Source organism: Cardiocondyla obscurior, linkage group LG03 (assembly GCF_019399895.1).
Source record: "Cardiocondyla obscurior isolate alpha-2009 linkage group LG03, Cobs3.1, whole genome shotgun sequence".
In the NCBI taxonomy this organism is placed as follows: Eukaryota; Metazoa; Arthropoda; class Insecta; order Hymenoptera; family Formicidae; genus Cardiocondyla; species Cardiocondyla obscurior.
Window position 1 is genome coordinate 5,130,983 of NC_091866.1, and position 15,124 is coordinate 5,146,106.

Consider the following 15,124-nt stretch of genomic DNA (forward strand, 5'->3'; position numbering starts at 1 on the left):
CTCTGTACACCTGAAATTTATATTAAACGAATCTATGACGTTATATTGCTCCTTTTACGACCGCTTGTGTAATTATACGGCTCTGTTATAATTAGAAGGCAACATTTTACGCTCCGCAACGGTCGTTAGAAACATATGACTCGCGATCGGAACAAGGTACGAGCGTGCATTAATTGCCGTTTCTCTCATGAATTATTATTTTGACATGTCATATGCCACGGGGAACGTAAAAAGAAAAGGGCGCAGATATTCGATCCATAATCGGTAGAAAGCACTCGAAAACTTTTTTTTTTATTTCCTTCTATTGACTACGTTCCTTGTTTTTTTCTTTTTTTTTTTTTTCTTTATATTGAAAGTCGTCATTATTTTAAACAGTTGCGTTTGTATTAATGCAGTCAGCTGAGTTCTGAAACGTCTATAAAAATTACTAATCGCTAATTGCGCTATGGGTATTTTTAATCAAACTGATTGTAGAAAAAAAAAAGGGGGAGGAAAATCTGAGATGATTGTCGTTCGTTGCGCCCGAGTGTTGTAACGGACACGGGCTCGGGAGTCCCGTGTTTCTCGAACAAGAACCGTAAGCGCCGGGCCGCGCTGCCCCAGGAGGCTGGATGCGTAAGTGCGCGATAGAAAATGGGCGCACGAGCGCGCAAACCGCATTCGGGACTTTTATCTCGAACGTAACGGTAGCGAGCGAGGATGTATCGCTAGGTGGTAACGCGAGCCCCATGGCCCGATACAGTTATCGAGAGGACGGAGATGATGGTAATTTTCAACGCCTCGAATTCTGCACGGCCGAAGAATTCTGGTGTTACGAGACGCCTGGGTAGCCGTGATAAACACGGGCGAGAAGCGGGACTCGGGAAGAAAATTTAAAAAAAGAAAAAAAAAACGGGGAACCGAGGAGCACGTCGCTCTTATTTTGCCGAGATACGCGGAGTCGATGGATGATATCGTACAAGACATTACACGCTGCGCGTTGAAATTATTTATATCTCACGGCGATGAAGCGTGTATCTGACGCGGGTTGTGGCTGAAAAGTAAAGTATTGTAAAATTGCTCGTAGCCGGCGCGAGAATGGTCTTCGAAGCGACCACACCTGCGGCTAATTCTTTCCGCGAATTTTGCAACTGCGCTCGCTTTCGGAAAAAAAAAAAAATCCAGCCCCCGATCTCGCAACTAATTGAAAATGAAATATAACAGCGATCGCATGTAATAACGGGGGGAGATGAAAGTAAGTTATGAGGAAGCGTCAACTGGCGAGGTGAGCTTTGACCCGATCATGTAATTGATAGAGTGGTGCTTGTTTGCGGCGCACTGACGTTTTCAGAGGAGAGCACATGTCTTCCACGCCGCGCCGGCCGGGAAAGCGGCGGGAAAAGTGATAACATAATTGGCGGATGTTAGCGGTAATAACGAGGCAACGCTCACGGCTGGCTTCCATAATTCATAAAGATCCGCGCGTACGTCGCGGAAGTTAACGTGGTCTTTCTCTCTGTCTCTCTTTCTCCCTCGCGATTGGAGAATCGGTATTAAAGGAAAGTAATGCCGCGTGCATTCGAAACCGCCCCTTTCTCCCAACGAGAGAATCGATCCTCGCATTAAAAATGTTGATCCAGGAAAAACAACGCTCGTTTACCGTATAGTCGCCTGTTGTTACAATTCCGCCCTCGGCATTGTGAAACAAACTTTTATAAAAGCGCCGCCGCAAAAAAAAAAAAGAAAGGAGAAAAAAAAAGAAACTATTGAAAACATTTTATGGAATGGTCCACTTTTCACGCTCTATCGCACGGAAATCTTCCGCCATCGTACGGTTCATCGCTGTTTCGAAAAGGAAACCTTGCACAGCTGGCGCAGCGACCTTCTGACGATCGAGGAACGGCGTTTAATTTCGCTTTCGCAATCCGCGGTTGGATTAATACATCGCCGAATTTCGAGGTCGACTTGTCGCGACAGCATAAATCTCCTTCTGCGACGGCCGGCTAAAGTAACGCGAAGTAGATCGAATAAATTTTAATCAAACAAATTTTTTTTTTTTAAGCTGCTCCCGAAAAAAATTAATGTAAAGAACTTAGCATAAAAAATAAAAAAAAAATATAAATTTATCATCTTCTCAATGTATTTCTCTTATTTACTTTCACATACCTGCCTCATGTTACTAGTTTCGCGTTTTAAAGCGGAAAGGAAAAACCTGTTCTACTTTTTCACGTAATGGGTATCTAAGTACCTAAAATTGCGATTATTAGAGGCCACCGCAGCTGAGGCAGCGGCGAAGATAGTCGTGTCCAAGGTGCAAAATTACGCTCGACCGTGGTAATAATCGGCAGACAGCGAGACCTCAGTGGTTAACGAATCGGCACCGATACGTTCATCCCTCGTCAGAAACGCTCGCGGGGCCTGGAAATACCAGGTCGGCGCGGCTAGATCGGCCGAGATGGAATCTCGAGGAGCGTTTCGAGGATTTAGCAAGCGGCCGGTGGACTTTCGTGCCCTGCGAGCACCCACGTGAGGCAGCGAAGTATCGGAATAGGAAAAGACCGCGGCGTTCTACGTCGGTGTCGACCGTACAACAGCCATCGACACGCTTCGAGAGGAGCACATAGACGGCCGCGGGAGAGCGAGCGCGCAAACACACACGACGATACATCCGATGTACCTATTGCGGATAGCGAGCATGCTCCAGCAGGGCGTGGCCCGTTTATGTAAGTCAGCGGCGCGGTTTTTTCGTCACCCGTTTCGCGATCTCCGATTTATCTCCCCGAGTGCCGGCGGTCTGTGGAGGCGCTAACCCTCTTATCCAAGTATCTCTCTCTTTCTCTCTCTGGTGCACTTATCGCGAGAGATCTCCCCTGACATTTCGGCGCGCGATGTCGCCCGACGAGATTCGATATTTCCTCCTGTGTGTGAATGGGATGCTCTCTCGGGCTTCTCCCTCGTACCGTCTCTCTCCTTTCCATTTTCTTTTTTCTCTCTCTTTCCCTCCGCCGATCGCTCTTGTGATTCATGGGATCCCCTGACATTTGCCTATCGATACCCACGTGGGGGAGGGTCGACGATCCGAGACGTCGCGCGTGATCGTGCACGGCGTTGCATGTGTGTGCGCGCGTAGACGCGAGAGCCTCGTTTCTCTATTCACTGCGTTTTCCACTTTGATCCTTCCCCGCGCCATTCAGTGATAGGCCGTAACAGACGCCCGATGAAGAATTAAAATCATTCGCGGATTATGCCGGAGAAATAACGCCGATGTTGATTGATGCCCCGCCGTTCGCCGAGGCATTCATCGCGCTGCGAACGAAGATGAATCTGTGCGCGCGATAACTGACAAAACCGCGGTTTCGATTATCTATCAACGCGCTAGCTTCTGCGAGATATATTTTAGTTGCAAATCAAGCACTTTATCCTAAGTGCGTTTTTCTCTGATTTCTTAAGTAGTCTCGTATGCAATTGTATGAAAAACTTTTTTTTTTAAACTATTAAAATTTATTAAAAATTGTTAAAATTAAAATTTTTTTTTAATTATCAAAGTTATGAAAAATTTGGAAGCGCGGGCTTTCATATATCCATCTTTCAACTTTTTACGTCAGACCGGAAAATACAACTGTAGCGTGGAATCTCGCCGGATTGAAAGCGTCGGCGCGCAATACTACTTAAGTAGTAAAACTTAAGATTTGAATTTTCAAGCATGCGGAATTCCCAGCGCAGCATATTTTAAAATCAATGTTCAGATTCCTCGGTTGTAACGAATCGCGTTTCCTACGTCTTCATTCGCTGATCGAGTACTTTATGTAGGGCCCCCAAGTCCGTGTGAATTTCTGGCCGAGAATCTAAACGAAATTGCACGCGACGCCGACGATGTGTGCAACATCGGGACTAGTTGCGCCACGATTTAAGTCACGTCTTCAGGCTCCGCTCGGCTGCTCCAGTCCGATCGGAGGAATCCCTTGACATTTGCACTCCGTCTGGCTGTGTGCAAAATACACGTGTCGCGTGCACACGTGTGCGCCAGGCCTCCACCCAACCGGCGACGACTCCCACACCGATTCCCGGCTCCGCTCTCGAACGCGCATTCTCATAAACGTAAAATAAAAAACGTTATTTATTGCGGCACGCTCTTACGTAACCGATTCGTCTTCTTCGTTTGATCGATCACGCTGCGCAACATTGTTCGGCAGCGAGAACCCACGGCGTGCCGTGCGACCCGACGCCACGCGATATTTTATCAAAAGCGCCGACAGGAATATAAAAATAAGAGCGCGCGCATAATCCGCGATACCTTGGGATACCGCGATTGACGTCGAATCTGCCTACGCAGCAGATCGTTATCACCGCTCGTGGAGGACAACGCGATCATTCGTGACGACGGGTCAGAGGATTCTCAAGCGTAATAATGGCGCGCGGATGCGGTATGCCAATAACAATTATTTGTACCGATCGGGAACACGATAACGCGCAATTGGCAATGGTAATTTTCCAATGCACGGCTCTTGCGGCCATCGATTGGCTCATCGTCAAGGTGGCTTTATCTGCCTATTTGCCGGCCGGAAAAAGATCAGTTATATAAAGCACTTCTTCTTCCTTTGCATACGACTGACGTTTACGATTACGCTTGTTCGGCATACGAAATGCCGTTCGCGTTTTAACTCCGCGTTTTCTCGGCGGAGATCTTTTCAGATAACGAAATTACTTTCTACGGGAAAACTGCGAGTTTTGATACTGCGCGCCGCGATGAGGAATCGTGCTAACTTTCCCTTTGTCAGGAACGAAACTTTTTCTCGCGTCGATTATGATTAAGTATCAAGGCTTTTAATAAAGCATTGCGTTCATCGATGTTTTGCACGGCTGAACGATTAATTTTATTATGCGTCTCCGAGGTAGCGTTATCAACAAGACGCAAATAATTTTTTTTCGATCACTATGTGATCGTCTAGTAAAATAACCGCTGTTAATTAATTTAAGAAAAAGAATCAGACTGGCCGCTTGCTATCGCCGCTTAATAAAATTAACGAGTCGACGTTAGTCGAACATCTTTTCCCGTGGACTTTAATCATACACCTGATTCTACTTCGCGCCGATATTAAAAGAGACCATCGGGAAATCGCGGAGCGAATATCCCCGTGCACATCGAAGCCGATCGATTTTTCTTTCTCTTTTTGATCTTATAAAATATCGAGCGCGAAAGAGATAAAAACGAGAACGATAAGAACGAAAGGTTGTCCTAACAAGTCCGATTGAAGTTCTCTGAATAGTGAAAGTTATGTTTGCCTAGGCGTCTTTAAGAGAAAGAGAGAAAGAGAGGGAGAGAGAGTCTTTCAAGCTTGTCTTCCTGGAGATATGAATGTCCTTCCTGCATAAATATATGTGTTCAGGTGGACGCATGATACTATGGCCGACATGCGATTCATTATCTTTCGCAGACGCTGGACTTAAGAAAGAAGTTGATCCGGATCTTTGCCCAAAGGCTGTTGCGCAACGAAGCATAAAATAAATACAAAATTTACAAAATTAATGTAAAATAAAATAGAGCGTTTGCGGAAACTTAATTGTCATTCGAAATAACGATTGTTGTTTTTATCAAAAGCCGCAGATAGACTTTGTTTGCCTCGCGTTCTCGGTGCTGTTGTAGGTGGCGGCGATCGAGTTAATTATACAACGACGCAGAAGAAGATGTTGATCGCGACAACTTTTTGTAACAATCATATATGTAAAACGACAGTGTTGCGCGAGCATCTCCGGATAGTTAATAAAATATCGCGCGTAAATATTCAAGGATATCCAAGACGGCATCCTTCGCGTAGCCTCGCGCCGGACAATTCAGGCTTATTAGAGCTGTCGGGCGGCGTGAAACTACGCGGTGGCTGATTACCGCGATAATGATATATCGCGGTCGAACGTGATTTTTCGGCGGGCGAAACCGTAAATTTAATCTTATTGCGCTATTACTTATATTCCGTTATTCATTCGGGCGAATATAATTTCGTCCCCGAGCGCATAATTTATCGGCTGGGAAATTTATTATTTATAAACGAATAACCGTGCATCTCCCGCTCGACCGGGCTATACGTTTTCTACTCCGCGAGATCTACGAGCCCGACCGTAAGCCGTCTGCGTATACACGACGGGGATTAGAGATCGGTGGGTGTGTTGCGCTGGTCAGATCGGGTGTGCGATCATGCGTTAAAATGAAAGGAGACGCGCGACGTGCCGAGATGAGGAATAAGAAAAACGAGCGGGCAAGAGACTCGACATAGCTGGTCGGTCGGTGTCCTAAAAGGAGAGTCTGATATCCCGAGCGGGACGGGATTCGCAATTAACGCGCTCGCGGAAGCTCATTTAATTCCCGAGCGTGACGGATAAGCGCGCGTTTTGATTCTCTTATAATCTACATACGTATAAAAAATAAATTAATTAAACTCAGCAAAACAACGTGCGTCACTTTACCGATTATACATACGTAGGTATAAGTATGTTTTTTTTTTTTTTTTTTATTATATCGCAACAGTGCATGTTCCTGTCTAATTAGTTAAAATTCAGCTTCGTCAAGCCCTATGAAGTCGTCACTCGAAATTCAAATTCGCATTTAAACCCGCGATAATTCAAAATTAATCGCCCGACGCGTGTAACCGAGTAAGAAGCTCTGTTATCGCGGATTTAATTAATGCTCCCATCAAACGTAGATAGCAAACATCGGTGTATTAGCGGCGTATTAGCGATCCATGCCGCCCCAGTCGATCGACTCGGCGCGATTTTTTCCACTTTCTAAACGCGCGAGTCTGCTCCGAGACCGCGCGGAATTTCGTGATTAGCTCGGCCGTTTTTGTCAACGTCACGTTGGCAATAATGTTCGTTGGCGCGTAGAATTATTGCCTCATCGGTGCCGTTGTAGACTCGCTTGTCTCGTAGCCGCTCTTTAGCGGCTCGAAGCGATCACCGATACCTCCATCCTCGTTCCCGCGAACGAGAGCCACTACGATTCCTTTTCGCAGGGAAATCCAAACAAATCCTTAACTTAAACAGTATTATTAAGCGTCACGACGAGAGTATCAATTTCATTCTTTTCGTTTCATTTTATTAAAGCGCGAACTAGAGAGCGGGCGTGTTATCCATGTTTCTTCCGCAATAACTTTACGTAACAATGTTATCACCTTGGCACTTACGTGCGGCTGAGATCCGTGAGCGCGGCGCGAGAATGCAAAAAACAAAAAAAAAAAAAAAAAAGGAGATAATGGTACTTAATTACGTACCCCGGTAATACAAAATATAACGAATAACGATATTTTATTTATTTCCTAAAGACGGTATCGCGCGAGCGGCTCCGCGCGAATTTCAATTGTCGCGAGATACCGTGAGGCGATCGCGTCACATTGCTATTTTATGCCGCAATTACAAACGGGGAGATAACTCGCGCGTCTTATTTATAATGCAATTCACTAAATGACGTTATTAAAGTGATAACTGTTATACCATCAAATTACTCGCAGCGACATTTACTTTGTTTTCTTTGCCGATTCAGCGATAAGAGTTTGTGTAATGTATGCGCGAACATTGTTGTTCGGCCGGGCAGACTTGAATGGGATCGAATGGAGTACGATAATACGTCGGGATCGAGTGGGCGTCGAGGATCGATTCAAGCGATCGTGTGGTACAGGCAAAGTTCAACCTTCATTAATTCAACGCCGGTTCATCCCCGTCAATTAACTCGTCTAATCGTCGAATTCCTTTCTGCATTTTGCAACGCTCGCCCCTCTTATTTCTTAAACCGATTGCGTTATCACTAATGCGGACTAAACAATTTTTTTAACAAGTAGAAATATATCAGCATTTTCGAAAATTACAAAAATAAAAAGAACCTATGATCTCTTTTTTCTTCTTTTTTTTTTTTTTTTTAATTAAAAGAGTATATTTTTTACGACAACGATTGCGGCTGAATAATACTAATTGTGAAATAAAGCGTAATCTAGCGTCTTGAGACCGAATGGACATCCAGCTGCTCCAGCATCTCTTGCCTTTAGAGTAAATTTTATTTATCGTCGATAAAAGAGAAGTCTCTCCGCGTGTTGCAAAAATTTTAAATTTTCTTTTTAGAAAAACGCGAATGAGTTTAAATGCATTTTATTATATATTATTTTTAGAAATTTGATTATTAAATTGAAATCTTTTAATAAATTTCAGATTTATCTCGAAGTATGCAGTACCAGAGAGCAGCACAAGTCGATAGAAAGCGAACATTGAAGAAACGCTGTACCGTATACAATTCTTGTACCTGTAAAAATAAAAATATGCTATATTAAATTATCAAAAATGAGATAAGCGCGCAAATAAGTGTTTACAATTTTTTAAATCGTTCAATTAATAAAAGTAAAATATATATTATCATTTATTTTTTCTTTTCGTAGCTTTTACTTTAACAATAACTGCTTATTAATCAAATAAATGATAATATAAAATAATTTAGAGTCATGACTTATTTTTTTAATTATTAAAACAGCTTGTTTTATACATATTTTTTTCTAAAAAGTATTTTTTTTTCTCTCTAAAAAGTAGTCTTTTATTCAACATCAATCTATCTCTTCTACTTTTAAACTTGTTCTCTGTTAAATCTTACGAGATTGAAATCTTAATAGAGGAATACGGAGTAAAGGAAAATCGATGCAGGTCGCATTATCGCTTAGGTAGCCAACATGAAGTGTAATATTTTAATAGTAATTATAATGAAGTTACAGGATGCCTTTATACAGTATGTATAGATAGACAGCGTCGTAATATATTTTTTCTTAAGTAATTCGTTCAATATATTTATGCTTAATCAATTCGTAAGTTTATTATCTTCTATAGTGAGAAAGAGAAAGAGAGAGAGAGAGAAAGAGAGAGAGAGAGATAAAGATAGAAGAGAGATAGAGTCAGAGACAGAAACAGAGATATGTAGAACTTGTATTCGTAAAACCTGTATGTGAAAAACAAGCCTCAACTCGGTGATTACAAACGAACGATATATTCTGTTTCATTTTTTATTAATCGCGAGCGCACTTGGTACACATGTATATGCGTATACTGTGTTCATCGCTCATTATTAGCGATCTTCCTCGCTTCGTCAATGATTACGTTAGGGACACGCATTTCAACATTTTCTACTAGGTGAATGAAACGCGAGGAACGTTCGTTAGCTCACACAACTCTGCTGCCTTGCCTACCGCAAGAGAAAATCCGTTCTAGAAACGTTTTATTTATACATTAATAAAAATCGCGCTGATCTCCCGTTATCTTTACAAATGTCGTATCACTTAATTGTGAAAATTTGTACAATTTTTTCATAAGGATTTTGTTGCCTTCTAATTATTTAATTATACACACTCTCGCAAGCGCAATAATTTGCGCGCTAATTTTTTTTTTTTCTTTTTTTTTCCTTATTTTCTTTCTTTCGTCGCTTTGGTTTCGCGGACTAACATACATCAATTTCGATACACGAGCACGATGCGAAAATGTGCTTTTTCTTAAGTCGCAGACCCTAGGTCTCGCGACTAAATCCTGCAGATTGAATTCCTCCTGCAATTAATATTTTACTCGGTTATATTCTAACGGAAACTAATGATCTCTTGGGAGGAGGGAGGAAAAGAACCCGAATCAATTACGTAGCGATTACGGCCACGACTACGGTGATAGAAGTTTCACAGTGATCTAGCTTCGAACTCTCGAAAAGGGCGGCCCGTGTTCTGAACGCGGCGCAACGCGGTCGTTCGAAGGTGCAAACCAATTGAGAGTAATACACAGATACATTTAGGATTCAGAAAAATCGGCGATCGCTAATCGACGTGGATACATCGCGACATGTTCTTATAACAATTCGTAGATCCTCCGCATGGGTGTTTCGATTCGTTCTCGCCTGTGACGTACGATTCCTTTTACCGAGCGACGATTTAGTAATAACGGCATAAATTAATTTTCTTAATAATAGCAATAAATAATATTACAGAGATACGCGCCTTGTCTAATCGATCGCCAAGGTCCAAGTAAAGCGGAACGGGGATAACATTAAATTTCGTGCGCGTTTACATTCATAAAGAGTCTGTAGAAACTATACAACTAGATTATAGAAAAGCTCGTGGCGTATGTGTATGTGTGGGTGTGAGGGAAGGGAGCTAATGGTCCATGGTTGATCTTTACAATACACTTTCTAGTGCAAACAAATGTGGAGTGTAAAAAAAGGATTACATAAAAAGGATCTTCGTTATATTCGTCGAGTTCTTTACGTTTCTCTTTCTTTTTTTTTTTTTTTTTCTTTTTTACAGAGCACCTGTTTTACAAGTATAATAAGATTTACTAGATTTATTCGGAGAAGTCCGACGAGGATATATCAGTGCACAATTATCGTCATTATTATTGGAGGCTTTTCGTGGATTTACGGTGGACGCGACCGCGGGGAGAGTAACCCGATTATACTCGTTCGCTTTGTAGAAGCAAATGACTGATATTCTGCGAGGTCCAAGTACGCGGACCGTTCTAAGCTAAGTAATTCTGCATTGACATTATTTCTGAAGTAACGCCGACACGATCGAGTCCTAAAACGAATGTATATCCCGCGACAGTTTTATACAAGGCGGCCGCCCTTCGTCCCTTGAAGCGATCACGCGGACCGCCCGGACTGACCTCTGGGCTATGTTGAAATCTCAATCACCGGCTCCGCGGTATTGTTATTGAGCAGTTCCTGCTTCTCCCTCAGCTTCAAATCGTACGAGGGCGACGGTGACTTCTTGGCCTCGATCGGTGACAGCCCGTCCGTTTCCTCTAGCGGGGAAACACCCTCCTCGCTGTCCTCGTCTTCGTCGTACTCGACCTCCATCTTAGACTCGTTTACCTCGTGCAAGCGGCTCGGAATATAGGCCGGATGCGGCAATCCGTAGCCGCTCTCGCCGCCGTAAGCGACCTTGCCCATGAAGGATCTGATCTCGTCGAAATACGTGTCCTCTCGCTCGTTTTCATTGCTGCTACCGGGAGAATCGGCGACCGATACCACTCCGCTACCGTCGTCGGCTTCGTGCTTCTTCAGATGTCTGTCCAGATTTGTCTGCTGTCCGAAACACCTCTCGCACAGCGGACACTTAAACGGTCGCTGCTTGTCATGGATGTTTCTAACGTGTCTCTGGAGGTTACTCGAGATGCTGAAGGACCTCTCGCAGTACTTGCACTTGTACGGTTGCTCGCCGGTGTGAGTCCTCAAATGTCTCGTAAGGTTAGCCGAGCGAGGGAACACTTTGCCGCAGAATTTACAGGAGTACCGGTCCTTCATCTTTCCGTGCACGTGATGGTGGTGGTGATGGTGATGATGATGATGAGGCGACATTACGGCCTCTTGGAACGGCTTGACACCTGCGAACGCACTTAGCGGTGGCCGGGCAAGCAGGTCGAATCCTCCTCCTGGCCTAGCGCCACTGAGTCCGTTCATAAGCGAGCCTAAAAAAGGAAGCCCGCGCGGAGGAGCGAACGGTGGAAGTGGTGGTATCAGTCTGGATTCCGGAGTCGCTCCTCCAGGAGGAGGCGGTGCGCTGGGAAATCCTGGGAAAGTTCCCGCTGGACTACGATACATTGTCTCGAGAAACATCGGGTGTATCGGTCTCGGATAAGCCATATGAGGCGGTGTGTTGGTCGGCGGTTGCTCAATTGGCAGACTGGTCCTCAAGTGTGGGCTGTTTCCTCGAACGTCCTTAGACTCGAGCTCCATCGGCGGTGGAACATCTTCTTCCGATTTCGGAGGATCGAAAGGCGCGGGCGTCTCTTCTATTGCTACAGGAGCTGGCGACGGAGTGCGGCTTTTTCTATTTGCGGTCCTTGAAGTAGAATCTTGTTTTTTAGTCTGCACTCTTAGATCTAATGGCTGCTCGGCCGTTTCTTCCTTCGAAGTATTTTCCGTTTCCATCTTCCGTTCGCTGCCTCTGTTCGCCTCTCTTCTCTTTGACAAATCGGTCATTTCGTACATTTCCTCGCCTTCGGGCGTCGGTTGAACGGGCGCCCTGGCCGGAGATGGCCGGAACGTAGAAGTGGCTTCCTCCGCCGTAGAAGGAGAAACTTTATTGTGCTGCGATACGACTCTTGGTGGAGTAAAACGTTCTTTTTTCGGAGGACTGTCGCTCCTCTTCTCGGCCTCTTCGATTTTCGGCGGGAAAAGTAGAGGAGTGTTAAGGAAGTTTGAAGCGTTTGGAAAAATTCCAGGGTAAGGACCCATCAGGCTGGGAGGATAGAAGGGTAAACCACCTGGCAGAGTTACGGGCGGTCGTGGGTACACTAGAAAAGGGCTCACGGGCGGCGTCGGTAATTGAGGCATCGTTCCAGGAGGACCAGTTGGAGTCGTGGAGTCGCAGAATCGCTTATGCTTCGACAACGACGTCACCGTGCTAAAGGACTGTCCACATTTAACGCACTTGATCTGCATGCGACAGTCTGCGTGCATGCGCTTGTGCCGGCATAAATTGGAGAACTGCGTGTACGCCTTAAAACAGACCTCGCACTGAAAGGGTTTCACGCTGCTGTGAATATGTGTATGCTGCTTCAAGCCGGAACTGGTGGCGAAGGTCTTGCCGCATTCCGTGCAAGCGTGGCTCCTCGCGCCGACGTGATGCGTTCTGATATGTCGTTGTAGGTTTGACGGGTCCGTGAAGACCTGCCGAATGTTCGACTTTTAGCGATACAAGAAGATGCCACTGAGTCGGAAAATATTGTCTGGTTCTGACGAGTAAAGCGTGAATTTGAAGCTTACCTTCGGACAATTTTCGCAGGGGTAATTTCTCAGGTCGCCGTGAACAATGGCACGATGTCGCACCAGAAGCGGTCGCCAAGCGTAGGCGCGGGGACAGCTGTCGCAACGGTGCTGTTCCGCCGGATATCTGTGACAGGTCACCAGGTGGCTATCTAATCTGAAAGTGAAAGATGCAGATATTTAATTTATTGCAATATAAAAAAATAAAGTAAATTTAAAAATATAATAATAAAAGAAAAAAAAAATTATAGATATTTATAAAAGCAGTCAAGTTAAAAATCTCGCGTGTAATTTATTTTTTAAAATAAAATATTTTCTCTTATATCTTCAACAATTCGTTTGAATTAAATACTCGACGGAACAGTTCCCATTGCCGCGTACAAAATATTTCCAGAGACGTCACTTTCTTTCCACCTGTGGGGTTTTAATACCATTTAATCAGAGCGCCGCATCGAGCGAGCGGGACGCGATACGACGACCGGCCTGCACCGGCGAAGATTGCGCCGGGTGCAGCCTTGGATGATGACTAAGTGACTTCGGCTGCATAGTGGCGAGTCGGTTCTCGTGTAATAACCCATGAAGAACGGGGCGGCACGTCGCGCACGAACGCAAGCCGTCACGAAGAAAAGCCGTTCTAAGGGGATTGTCACGAGTAGGCGCGCGGGTTATCGTCACACGGGATGGTGTGCGACAGCATTGATTTTACACCCCCGAACATACGCGCCGCGTGAAACCCATTCGCGATGAGATAGTGCCCTCACGGTGCCACGACAGCGCGCCAGATGAGCTGCGAGCACGCGACGCCTTTGATGATGCATAAGAGGGTGGTACCAACGCACCCGATTACGAATTTAAAATTCCACAACAGGTGAATCTGCCGCTTTAACGTCGCCTGGGACAGCGAAGGAGACACCGACGTAAAAGTGAAAACGAAAGCAGATTAATTATAATTAAAAAAAAAATCTGATCTGCCTGCTATTTGAATCGCGTTTCGTATCGTAAATTATTTTTTAGTTGTCGCGAAGGCACGGTATAAATTATATTCAATTCTTCAAGGACTCACGAAATTACTTGCGCGATAAAAACGCGAAATTTGAAGGTGATTACGTGACGTCCACTCTCTGAACTCTCTGTCGATTAATTAATAATTGACGATGAAAATCGACGGACGCAACCAGCGCGGTCGGCCGAGTTGTTTTATTCTTTCGATTTCGATACAGCGTGTATCGCTTGGTCGAGCACGTAATCGTCGTTCATCTGATTTGAAAAGCATATAATAATGTGCCATGAATCTTTGATGAGTCGCGCTTTGTATCGTCGTGCCAGCGATAATAATCTTCGAATAAAAAAATTCGTAAAAAATGCGATAATAAAAACGACAGTAGAATTTTTGCTGAGTATTTACACGTGATACATAAAAATAAATCAACTGCTTCTTAATTTAACATTAATAACCAAATATTAATATTAATATCGTTAAAATAGAATATTTCTCTCAACGTGAGACCGAAAAGCAAATAAATTTAATATATGCATAAACGTTTTTTTAATAACTAAAACTTTCTTTAAAAAATCTTGAAATTATTAATATTCTTTAAAAAGTGCTAAAATAAAAGTTATATAAAAATCGTGTTAAGTACTTACAGTTCGATATCCTGGAACGGTTTGTCACAGACAGTGCACCTTATTTCTTCCTCCTCGTCCTCCTTGTCTTCGTCGACGGTTCCACTGTGCTGAGAGGCTGCAAATAACAAATGCAACAATTAATATTATAAATATCCCGGATATCGCGGCTGATAACGCGAGCGAAACTCGCGACTTTCTCGCAATTCGCGTACGTGTGCGCGCGCTAGCAGCTCTATAAATTACAACCCTCCGCGAACGATGATACGTGACGTGTCATGGTGTGAGCGAATTACGTGATCCAGAACCGCATGAGGGCCACAGAAGTGGCGTGACAAGTGAACTCGTGAATTGTTACTGAATTATTAAATTAAAGCGGTAATATCGGCCAATCTACAAAATAAAGACCTCGTTTCTACGGACTTCGACGTTTTAACTAGCCCCGTGTGGAAATAGTGAAAATAATTTTCGACAAACTCGGAAAGTTCACGCCAAATTACTCAACTGATATTACAATATTTACGTAATTATGCGCTTTTGATTGTGTTGTTAAATAATTTTCGTATTCAAATTTGCGCTAGTATTGATCCATTTTTATTAATTAATTTGATGCGGAATTAATTTAAACGTGGGCTTCAACGCGAATCGTATTCACTCCCGGAATTCAGGCCAACGGAATCGTATATCGCTTCTTAGTTATAAATTAATTTCGAACATATATGATAAATCCCGTAACTTTCAGTAAAACGAAGTAAA

General features: G+C 44.0%; 1 protein-coding gene across 3 annotated transcripts in view; it reads right to left on the reverse strand.

Annotated features, from left to right (window-relative positions):
* Positions 1-8,543: 8,543 nt before the first annotated feature.
* The window catches only part of LOC139101319 (transcription factor hamlet), a 65,921-nt gene continuing 59,340 nt past the window's right edge, over positions 8,544-15,124 (reverse strand). For 2 of the 3 annotated variants that reach the window (XM_070654353.1, XM_070654352.1), the window contains exons 6-8: positions 14,390-14,486; positions 12,746-12,902; positions 8,544-12,664 (exon numbers count right to left, since the gene is read on the reverse strand). In XM_070654353.1, the coding sequence (XP_070510454.1) occupies positions 10,649-12,664; positions 12,746-12,902; positions 14,390-14,486 (2,270 nt within the window). In that variant the 3' untranslated portion in view covers positions 8,544-10,648. The remainder of the gene's footprint in view (positions 12,665-12,745; positions 12,903-14,389; positions 14,487-15,124) is intronic. The other variant, XM_070654354.1, reaches the window with a different exon arrangement.